At 35.0% G+C, this 12,473-nt stretch overlaps 1 protein-coding gene across 1 annotated transcript in view; it reads left to right on the top strand.

Moving 5' to 3' along the window:
- Positions 1-12,473, top strand: part of CEP128 (centrosomal protein 128) — a 534,450-nt gene that overhangs the window by 94,438 nt on the left and 427,539 nt on the right. The window contains exons 10-11 of the mRNA XM_036737234.1: positions 562-667; positions 3,959-4,119. Of these exons, the coding sequence (XP_036593129.1) occupies positions 562-667; positions 3,959-4,119 (267 nt within the window). The remainder of the gene's footprint in view (positions 1-561; positions 668-3,958; positions 4,120-12,473) is intronic.

Raw genomic sequence — 12,473 nt, 5'->3', positions numbered from 1 at the left:
TACTACATCATTTGTAATGGAATCTACATTGTAAAGGGACCATAATGGAGTCTGTAGTAAATCTCTTAATTTAGTCATCACTTGCTTTATTCAGAGCAGTGCTGTAGGTGCTGTGGGAATATACCAAAGGATTGGAGAGATTAGTCTTTAAATTCAAAGTGATTCTAAGCTAAATAGAGAGCTAGGTCATCTAAAAATGTAAGAGAAAAAAGTATGAAAATTATAATACAGACAAAAGTGTTACATGGGGATGAATATTGAAGGAACAGGCAAAGTTTAATCAAGGGAGACTTTCTAGAATTCAATTTTTATGGCATGATGGCCGTAGATTGTCAAAGAAGAAGGAGAAAGGCATTTTGGATGCTGACAAGAGCTAGGAAGTTAGGCAGGGTATAGTAAGGAGATTGAAGAGAAGAGATCACAGTGAATATTGAGAAAGGAGGCTATGTAGTTCCTTTGATGTGGACCTTTTGTACGCAGAGTCAGTAATAATTTATAAATTTAGTAAATTTCCGCATATGGAGAATGAAGCATATTGTCACTGTTGTTGCCTATATTTAGATAGAAGACCTGCGTGCTCAACTCTTGATGTATCAAACACCACAGATTTCTAGGCAACAAAAGAACCAACAGAACGAGCATGGAGATGACAGGAGGCTTAGAAGAGGTATATTTCTCATTTAAAAATCATTTCTCCTACAGATATTTGTCTGGAAAACAATCTCTGTTCTTTCATAATGATTATTTTTTATACTCCCAGTTCTTATCCTAACAGCCACCAATGGGCAGGTAAGTCCAAGAGTTCTGACAGGGTTATTGTCACCCCAAATGCTTGCAGCCATCCCCACCAAATGCCACCTTCAGGGCAGGCAATTGAGCTTAGCTGAAACAGGAAGACACTCTTAGGGAGAGAAGAGGACATAAGATGTGCCAGCTAAACTACCACTTCCCTGCATATTCCAATGGAGATAGCCTTGGGAATAGCAGTGTTTCTAGCCTACGTGTGGCAGCCATCATTAGAGAAGCAATCCCTGTGGAGATATGAGCTGGCAGTTGCTTTTGTGGGCCTTGGAGCCACAGATATGAAGATTTTTAACTGCACTGTGAGGACCATGGTACCTTTTCATCTCCTATATGTGTTATCTCCTCCATTAGAATGTGAACTCCTTGAGAGCAGGGACTATATTACTGTCCCCAGTGCTTAGCACAATGCTTTGCACATAGTAAGTGTTTAATAAATGATTTTTTCATTCATCCATCCATCCATCCATCCATCCATCCATCCATCCATTCATTCATTCATTCATTATTCATTCATACTTTTATCAACTTTACATAGTGGGCCCCCCAACAGATTATTATTCACAAGTCTATCTTGAAACCTTAGCTAAATGGTCTCCAAGTTGATTGTTACTTCTACATGAGCTTTTCTGTGATCTAGGGGATTCCTATCGAAGAAAGCAGCATAACTAGTCACCAAGTCTTCATCTCTCCTTGTTCAATGACTTGAACTCTCTATAATGCCATATGTAAAATGATCCTTCCTTCTTGTCACTCCTCCTGTTATGTGGCATAACAGCCTTGTAGGAATCTGAATTACAAGTTAGAGAGTAATGGAGATAAACAATGATGCTACTTCTCTGGAGCTTCTAAAAGAACTATTTAAATAACAGAGTTCATTGACTCTGAGTGTATTTGATTCTGGTAAGGTATGAATGAAATGGTATGGTAAAAAACCTTTGGTGATCTGTGTTTTATAATGTGCACTACTGGAGGGCTACTTCTGTTGTCTGTCTGTGGATTGCTTTGATAGTAATATTATCCACTCTAATGCAGGAAAATGGTGCAATTTCTCATGGTTATTTGTTTCGCTCTAACACTCAGAGGAGCCCCTCCTCTCCATTATAACTGTGTTCTTTTCATCTCATGGGCCAACCATATGTATACCCTTTGTCTGACTTGGTAAAGGATCCTAGGACTTGGAGATGTATCCTCTTTGTTCAGTCAGATTGCACTCCAAGCTGGCTCTTCTCAAGGATTATAGGAGGGATATTTACTGTCTTTATGGTGTGAGGATAGTTTCTCATAGGACTGTTGACAAAAGATTTTATTCACTGCTAGGGAATAATCAGAAGCGGGCAGATTTTGAACTAGCTAGCTTATTTAAACCAAAGAGTTGTAGATGCTATATGATGTCAGACCTAGAGTCAGACCATCTTGTAGAGTTCTATAATTTTACAAATGAGCAGATAGGACCGAAATCTCATAAGATCCTGTTAGCCTTCATTTCATTATGAGAACTCAAATAGATTTCATTTTGCATTGTGTCCCTCTTTTAGTTATGTCTATGGGCTGGTGGAAGTTTTTCGGTTTTCCCTACAGCCACATGTTGGTGACTGCCGTTTTGTTGAAGAGAGAGCTCATTAACAGCAGGTAGATGAGAGGTTTCAAAATTTAGTCATTGTTGCCGCAAGTTGTTCTCCGTAGTTCTAGGAAGTTAGGAAAAAACCTTCATGTTAGCCTTTTAATAGTTTTTAAAAGAGAAACAACTGAATCTGAAATTTTTTTTAACCTTTTCACTCTCATATTTAGTCTTTTTAAAAGTACTAGAGTCCCGGTTTATTTCAAAAATAGTATCAAATCAGATTTGCTTGCTTTGTGTTGTAATTTCCAGTAAAATTCTACTGGTTTAGATCAGCGATGATAGAAATACAAATCATAATAAAAGATTTAACAACACCAGTTCATTATTTATATTGCAAAAAGAGTTTTCTTTATGTGAACTTCAATAACAGTCCTTTGGGTGGAATAGTTGGGTTGCACATTCCTGTTCAGTTGAATGGGTAAAAGCCACAAGTATGGCTTAGAGGAGACTAGAATTTTGCTGTTAGAAATCCCACTAGAGAAATTTTAGCTTTCGTGGTTTAGTAGCACAATGTACTGTTTCTCAAACTACTGCGATGAATCCTGAAAGATTGCAAGTTTTTTTCTTAATGAATTTAGGCTGTTCATTAGTAGGCATTAAAGATAGTAATTTTAGAGAATTTTAGTATAAGAGTTTTGCCAAAGTTTTATACTGAAGGGTCCTGCTACTGTGGCAAAGTTTGAGAACCACTGTGCATGGTTCTCATTTTGAATCAACAGAGGATGCACATATTCTTCCATTGCATTCCTTGAAGGAATAAGAACTACTAAATGGAAACATCTACAACGTCAATTTGAGACTGGTGATGAATAGATAAGAACCTTGAAACATGGGAGAATGGGATAATTCTTGGAATGCAGTTACGTGATCTTCCATATGAAGTCTTTCCTAAGAGCCCTAACAGGCTTCCTAACTATCCTAGAATGGGAGTAGCTAGATGGCTCAGTGGATAGAGTGCCAGACCCAGAGTTAGGAAGACATGAATTCAAATTCAGCCTCAGATACTTAATGTGTTTGACCCTGGCCAAGTCACTTAACCTGTTTGCCTCAGTTTACTTATTTGTAAAGTGGGGATAATATTAGCACCTACCTCCCAGGGTTGTTGTGAGGATCAAAAGAGTTAATAATTATACACACACACACACACACACACACAGTGTAATATACAGTATACAGTAAGTATATATATATGTGTGTGTGCATGTGTGTGTATACACACACACACACAGTGATTGGCACTAGGAATCATTATGTAAATATTAGCTACTATTATTATTACTGTTATTATTACTACCCTGTATCTATTTTGTATTTATTCCACATCTTTGTCATGTATGTATTGTCTTACTTGAGAGGCTATACGTGCCTTTGAAAACTGGATTTGTTTCTGTGTACCTTTATGTACTGGCACATAGTGGATCCCCACAAATGCTTCTTGATGGATGATAGTTGTGTATAAAGGATCTGCATATTACATAAACAACACGTTTCTGTATATATTACTCACGTATATCGTTCTATTTTATCTTCAAGGGGCTGAGAGGTCTGATCAGGAGAAACAAGAACTGGAGAAACAGGTCTCAGAGCTGAAAGCCAAGCTGAACCACAGTGTCATGATGTCTGAGGTACAGGAATTGAAGCGATGCATTGAGAGAAAAGACAAGGAAAAAGCACAGTTAGAAGAACAAACAGAGGTAACTTTGATATTTTAAATTTAATCCTTAGAACCACAGATATGTTCAACAAAATTGTCTGATGGACTTAAAAGAAAATTAGGAAATCGGGTCCTTTTTCTCAATCAAGGTAACCCACAAAAACCTCTTCTTCCTCATTTAATTCATAGCTGAACAGCCTTTTCTTTCTTCTTTTTCCAACTTAAATGTTCCTCTTCCAGTAGCAATTACTTTTCACTTTGAAGATCTAAGTGACCCCTTCTGTTGAGAAACTAGGTGTGTGCCAATACAATGTTGACTTCTGGGATAGTCTGTATAATGGAATGTGGTAGTTCTCTGAACTCATTTACAATAGATCAGAATAAAACTCCAAATTCAAGGATGCTTCTCAAATCCATCAGGTCCAAGTAACTTTAGTTTGGAAAAAAGATTTTAGTCTGAAGGATAAAAAAAGCTAATGTCACCCATTCAGAGTAATTTCTCACCTGTCAAAATTGTATTGGCACACACCTGGTTTCTCAACGGAGGGGTTCACTTAGATTTTCAGAGTGAAAAGAATAGAAACATTTAAGTTAGGAAAAGTTCAGAAGTCATAGTGCAGTTTCAAGCTACTTAAACTTAAATGCTTAAGCTATTAAAGCATAAAATTGCACTAAATCTTTTGGGACATACTGTATTAATCTTTTATTGCTAAGATAGATACAGTAATTATAAAAAAAATATTAAAATCAGAATAAGAGAAGATAGATTTGAAAGAAGTTACTTTGTTTCTGTGATAGTTGAATAATCAAAATAGATCAAATGTTGATGTCCTATTCTAGGCATGGGGAAACTGTGGTCTCAAGGCCACATGTGGCCCTCTGGGGCCTCAAGTGCAGCCCTTTGAATGAATCCAATTTTACAGATCAAATCCCCTTAATAAAAGAATTTGTTCTGTAAAACTTGGACTCAATCAAAAGGCCACACCCAAGAACCTAGAAGGCCACACGTGGACTTAAGACCACAGATTTCCCACCCCTGTTATTCAGAGAAGCATCCATCTAGCTTAGTATATATTTTTGAGAATAAATCTGTCAATTGTAATTTTATTGAGGTGTCATACTGAGGGATTTCAAAGTTGAAAAGGAATCGTTAGATATCCTGGGACTTACTAAGTATTGAAAGCAGTTAATTTTATGAAACTGGAAAGAAGTACTTTTCTTATCATCCTTGGAGTTTGCATCTTTATGCTGTGTTGTCAAGGAATTATAGAAAATATCTTTTGGATTGTGTTTATGAGTCTTTCTAAAGATGTGAAATATTTGTGTTCCTTACATAATATATTCCACTGTATTTAATACATAGCTTATTACAAGTAGTGGTACACCCAAAGCCTTTTAAATTGTCTTTCTTTGCAGGTTGTTTTTTAGCCTTTTGTATAGCTAAGAAAAGTAATGTGTTGTAGAAGTGTAGTTATTCCTCCTGAAGAAAAATTTTGTAAAAAATGTGTTAGTTACTGTCAAAGGTGGACAAATCCCCTTGCCTGCTGTTCAGAACCAGTTGCTGCTTTTCTTTCTTTCTGTGTGGATTGTATCTGATTTTCTCCTTGTGGAATGAGCAAAAAAAGCACTCTTGAGTTTTCTGTTACTTGATTTTCACTTGGTAATTATATCCTTCTGATTGCCTTCTTATTCACTGACCCTGAATTTTTCCTCTGCCTCTTGCTGAATTGTCCTTTGACTCATAGGGATAGGAAGAAGTGTTGGGGTCATGTTTCCACAATCCCACTAGCAGCTGTTGTGGGGGTGAAAGATCAACATAAGCCCAACAACAAGAACGCTAGCAGCATGCTGCAAAAGCACAGGTTTTTTTGATCTACTTTTCTAAGGAAAGCAACGTTAAGGGGTTGACAAGCTTACTTTAATTCAGCATACAAATACAATTCACTTAGTTCAGGGGAAAAAGTCAGCACACTGAACTTCAGAGCAAAATACAAACAAATTACAAACGTCAACAGACAGACCTTATCTGATTCAAATCCCAATACATAGTTACCAGAGTTTAACAAAGTCCCAACATCTGTGTTTACGAGCTGGAGGGCTTCTTAGCTATGGCTGCCCAGGAGTCTCCAAACAATAGTTACCAACATCTAAGTTCAGCCCGGGAGCTCAGAACAAGGGCTAGCCCAGAGTCACTCACACCACCACTGCTGTGGGTATAAGAGCTCCAAAGAAGAGAAAGCCAACCCCTGGTTTTATATCTTTTTCAGGGTCGAGGGTGAGTCACACATGCAACTCACCCATGTGACCTAAAATCATCACAAAGAGGCCACTTAAATCCACGTGGTCTAAGAGCCTCTGATGTCCCAAACCTATCACTCAAACTCATGTGTAAAGTAGGCCCTCCCTTAGTTAGCCCCACCTGGGGCCCCACCTTAGTTACCAATCCACACCCACATAGGTTTTACACCTAATAGGGGTTTGGGCCTGGGGCTTAGCACCTAGTAAGGCTCAATGAAATACACTGAATTACTCAAAGGAAACAAAAGCCAAACTCTTCAAGGGCACTTGGGTGAACTAAGTGCTAAGAGCCCATTTTGCTTACCAACACAGGTCATGATGGGAGATTTTGGTTTGGTGTATTGAATGTTGATTTGTAATGGTTTTCTTTTATTACATATTGCATATAATAATTACATATAGTATATATACATATATATGCATATTACATATTACATTAACATGTTATATGTATTATTTGATATCAGATGGAGAGACCCTAACATCGACTTAAGTACTTTTCCCACATTTTTTGCGTTGAGCCTTATGGTCCTTTTCAAGGGTCTTCCTCTTTGGAGAAGATGAAAAATGAACGTTACTGTTTCGTTTTGGAAGTACATCATTCATTTTTCCTGTAAGATTTTATTAACTCTTTTTAGTTTTCTCTCAACTCCTTTTAGTTAGGATTTATTGGTAATTCTTGACTTGATTAGATTTACTTCAAGTTCATTGAGGGCTTTAATTAAGTCCTACATAGTTTGCAGACATTGTAAAGTTCCTTTAGATAGCTTTGTACCCACACTGTTAAACCCTCACATTTTAGTTTAAAAGGAAATTTTATTTTAAAAATAGCAGCAGGGATTGTTATCTTTTTTGCAACATATAAGAGTCATGAAATAGACTACTTTGTATTCTTGAAAGCTATACAATTTTTAATGCATTCTAAGACCTCTCTAGCTATTATTTTTTTCCTGCCATAGTACCATGTCATATATATATATATATATATATATATATATATATATATATATATATATATATATATATATGTATATATCTTAGCCCAGGGCCTGGTATGAATAGGCACTAAAAAAATTCTGATTGATTTGATCCTTCTATCCCAAACACAACAGCTTGCCGCCTTGCTAATGGTATATGATTAGTACATATTTAAATGATTATTGGAGGAATTAATAGAGATTCATTCATTTCAGAAATATATGTTGAATGCTGTATATATTATACCTACGCTAAATACTGTGGGTGATGGGTGGGTTTTGTTAAAATCACATGGATTTCTAGAAAGATTGTAAACTTTTAAAAGGACTTTTATTCAGTTACTAATTGTAGTAGTTTTGGTTAGTCTGAAATACATGATAAAATATGAACAATCGTTTCACACTAGTGAAGACTGTGAAAGTAAAAGTGGAACTGACTTTTGAGTTTCCACAATTTACCTTTGGAAATTTATCTAAGACCTTAAATCAGTAACTGTGCAGAACATACCAAATACATTAATTCTCTAAACTCAAGTTGAACCTCATTAGCCTGGATAGGCTATTTGTATTCCAAAGAATTCCAGGCATCCTTGATCAATGGTTCTGTTCTGATTTAATCTCTGCTGACTTCTTACATCCATTTAGTCAATCTTCCTGAAATAAACTGATATTTGACTTTTAGGTTCTTTGAAGAATCAAAGGAATATGGGCCATAATTTAAACTAAATGCTAACTGATAATTAAATGACAATCGACATGATTATTCATCAATAGAAACTTATTAATCACTTTTTAGAAGCAGGTACTAAAAATTTGGAGAGTAATAGGAAAAGAAATAATATATAATAACAACTGACTTGGGTGATTAATACAATAAAAGCTTTTGGGCAAGGTTTTTGCTACTAGTTTTTTCTTTCATGCAGAAGCAAATTTTTCTTTATAGTATCTTTTAGTTTGTAATCTGATGTATCAGCTGCTTTATCTTATGCCACATTTAAATTTATCTTGTGTTTTGGCACAAAAGAATCATTTTGTTTGGACTTTAGGGTAGTGATTCTATAAAAAAGAATATACATATATAAATATGTGAATATATGCATGTTAATACCCATATAAATATTTCCTTTCAAAAAGGAGCTTCCTAGTGCATTTTGGTTAAATGTTTTAGCAGACACCTAGCATTGAACATCAATACAAACAAGTAACTTATGTTTACAATCCAAGAAATCTGTCAAGGTATAATGTGTTTTATATTATTATTGTATTAATAAAAGTTTTTTGGTCCCTCTAATCTTCCATTAAACTGAAATTAAACTTTGTAGAAACAATATTGAGCCACATCTATTGTCAAAGCATTTTTACATTCTTGAATTTAAATGTATCTTCAGATCATTAGCTGATGAAGCAAAAAGTAAGAAAGACAATATCTGCTATGATACAAATGAAAACTATACAAAACAGCAGCCAACTTCAATTTATTGCAATGATGAATTTTGCTTACCTTTTATCAGCAGAGAAACCTGTCAGATACAAAGTATTGCTAGTTGGTTTTGCTTAACTATTTTTCTTGGTTATATGGCATAATTATTGTTGTATGGAGATAGAGAGATAAATGGCAGAAGATGAGTAAGAGTAAGACTGATATAAAGTGATTAAAAACAAAAGGCAGCAGTAAAATTTAAAAGAAAGGTCTACTCAGAGACCTTGATTATTTTAGTTGCAAAGGCCTATTATGCTCTCTTCTTTGAAAAACACACAAAACAAGCTAACTGCCCTTTTAAATAATACTTAATTAAGTATATGTTTTTAAATTTACCAACAACTTAGTAATTTTTAGATGAAAATAAGACAAAAATTATCAATAATAATGCATTGATAGATGCTAAAACAGATGAGATCTGGCTGCTTTACTATCTTTGATGTTGGAGAAAATTTGTTATATTTAGCTCCTTGCCCCAGTTTCTTCATCTGTAAGACTGATGACACAAACTCTATGAAAGTGAAAACAGTCAAAATTAAGAAATACTTCTATTCGTTAGTTGATTTCATCAGCCTAATTCTTGGACTCAGAGTTTGGAGAGGGGTCCTCTTCTGTGGTTCCCATATATTGAAATAGCAGAAAAGGGAGCTGGACTGAATATTTTTATTTTGTTTTTAACTTGACCCTAAATTTTAATGAAACTTTTGCTCTTTATTGGTCAATAAAGAGAAGCAATTTACTAAGCACTTGACAGCAAATAAGCAATTGTCTCTTCAATTCTCCTTTCCATTTCCCCACTGTATTCTAAGTTCAGGATTATTTCTATTCCATGCTTCTTATTGATACATAGAAAATCAACTTTTAAAGCTGTTATCTATTTCTTTAATTTTCTGAGCATTGTTTGCCTTTTAGTAAAAAAGTGGGATATTTTTACTTCTTTAGTTTAACAGTAGGTAATGGTAGTTTTAAAATTAAGTTTCTGTAAAGATGAAATTTACCTGGGAGAATTATTATTGAAGGACTTGCTAAGAGAAAAAAAATCATGCCATGAAATAAGATAGTATTCATTATATAAGTAAATGATAATTACTTATTTCTTGGCTACCAAAGATATCATAAAAAGAAGAGGAGTAGTTTTTTTTGGAATAAGCAGAATTTTATTGTTCATACATTATTCTGACAGACTTTATAGCTAACTTATCTTTAGAGTGATGTTAGTCTGATAGCATATCATCTTAAGTGGGAAACTAAATTGTTTTTCTGCATTTGTTTTTAGGCAGCTTTCCATTCCTGCATAAAAAGAAATGAGATTTTATATAATATAGTCAGCAGGTCCATTTCCCAACTAAGCAAATGACCTGTGATTTCTTCAGTGTAGGAAACTTACTCTCCTTACCCACTACTGTGACTTATGGTAAAGCCTAGAGAGTTACCTGAGGTACATAAAGGTTGTGTCTTGTTTAGCATTATGTAGCCCAGGATTAAACATTTGAACTTCTTGATTCTAATCCTGACATTCCATCCTGTTTGCTCCAAACTTTTTTGATTACATACTTTTATTAGTAAAAAATATTTTACCATATATATCAAATATATCTATAGTATAAATTACATAGTTTATTCTGTATAAATATGTTTACTATTTAAAACATGTAAAATAAATTTAAAAAGGTTGTAAACAAGATGAAATGAACATTTAAAAATAATTTTTATTTTATTGATTGCACAAAGCCCCTTTTAATCTCACTAAAATAGCATTAATATTTTTTAGTGCTTCAATTTTTTTTCAAAATTTCATTTTAACCCTTTGTTAAATCAAGAAATTTGAAAGTCTGGTTCAAAGCTCAGCTTAGTTTGATACTTGATTTTCATGGCTGTCAGTGCTAAAATGACAGGTTCTAAAGCTACTTAGAACCAAATAAAAGAAATTCATTAGTGGATGCACTTACTAAATCATGATCCTCTTGTTAACCATGTACGGTGTGTGTGTGTGTGTATGTGTGTGTGTGTGTGTGTGTGTGTGTGTGTTGAATAACCTCTCTCCAGGATATCCTATACTTTGGACCTTGAAGAGCCCAGGTTCATCCTACTGGGCTCTCTGATTCCAAAGAGGAGGGACGTCAGTCTTTTCTTGCTTTCTCTGTCTTTTTACACCTCCACTCCAGAGTTTTGGAGAAAATGTGTATAAGGAGAGTTGTATCTAGGATCTCTCTAAAATAACAGGGTTTTTTCTAGAAGTAGGACTTAGTGAATAAAATAGGTATCAGATATAGAGCAACTATTTATGTCTTCCACAAAAAAAATCCTTAAAACATAAAAAGACTCACAAGGGCACATTAACAAATGCTTAAAATGTAAAACAATCACTCATTCTCCCTATTATACTACCCTTGAAAGGTAAAGTCATTTTTGTAAGACTACTATATAGATATTTCATTTTTCCCTCAGACTGTCGCTGCCTCCGAAGGATTCATAGTGCTTGGCTTGGGTCTTCTTCCTCCTTTCGGTTGCAGTATTCCACTGCTTGTGCTCATCTTCACCTCTGAGCACTGGCACAGTAGTTGGAAGCAGAAGGCTCCTTGGGAGCCCCCACTAGCTTCGAAACCAAGGGACTCTTGAACTTGGGTCGGCACCACTGCTGGATGTGCCTTTTCTCCCAGGATTGATGTTTAGTGTCCCAGATTCAGGGAAAAGAAATGATTGAACTTCAGTTTCAGGCTTACCCAGATAACCACGTGTTCTAACTGCCATGTGCTGGCATAGTCCCAAGCAGCTGCCAAGAGGAAGAGAGCCAAAACTCTTTAATAGATCCAATAACAACGACAAGCATTTATACAACGCTTTAAGGTTTCAAATATTATCTCATTTGATCCTTACGACAACTTGGAAGCTTGGTGTTATTCTTATCCCCATTTTATAGTTGAGGAAACGGAGGCACACCCAAGTTAAGGGACTTGCTTAGTGTCATACAGGTATTAAGTATCTGAGGCAGAATTTGAATTCAGGTCTTCCTGACTCCACATCCAGCACTCTACTGTGCCATCTTCCTTTATCTTACAGTCTACTGAACAGGGGAAAAATAGAGTCTATTGAGGAAAAAAAAATAGAAGAGAATACAGTGAGGTATCTTTCACAGTTATGGCAGGGGGTGGTATTCTTAACCAAATAAGGGATAAAAGATATCACGAAAGATAAAATAGACAATTTCAGTTATGTGAAATTTAAAAGCTTTTGAATGAACAAAACCAATGCAGCTGGAATAAGGGGAATCTGTCAGTTAGTGAAAAAAAAAAACTGTGCCAATTTTGTGCCAATTGTTCTAAATCCTGATAAGGATTTAGCCATAATATATATTTATTCATCATAGTAAAACTTGGCCTGACTACACATGTACTTCTTTTTAGATTTTTGAATATGTTTTATTAAAGCTTATTCTCTGTCTTTTGCTATAATGATATAGTTTTGTTTATTTTAGTTTTTAATATCATTACTTTTGTTAATTGATTGCCTAATATTGCACTTAATGTTTTATCCTTTGTGTAAGTTCAGTATGATCATAAGGAATGATAGGAGGAGGGGGAAGAGATATGATGGTAGTGGTTTGTGCCTTACTTTCTCTACTCTATCTCTCCCTAGTTT

This window comes from Trichosurus vulpecula, chromosome 8 (assembly GCF_011100635.1).
Source record: "Trichosurus vulpecula isolate mTriVul1 chromosome 8, mTriVul1.pri, whole genome shotgun sequence".
NCBI classification, from domain to species: domain Eukaryota; kingdom Metazoa; phylum Chordata; class Mammalia; order Diprotodontia; family Phalangeridae; genus Trichosurus; species Trichosurus vulpecula.
Note: the sequence above shows the minus strand (reverse complement) of the source record. Positions and strands in the feature narration are given on the sequence as shown.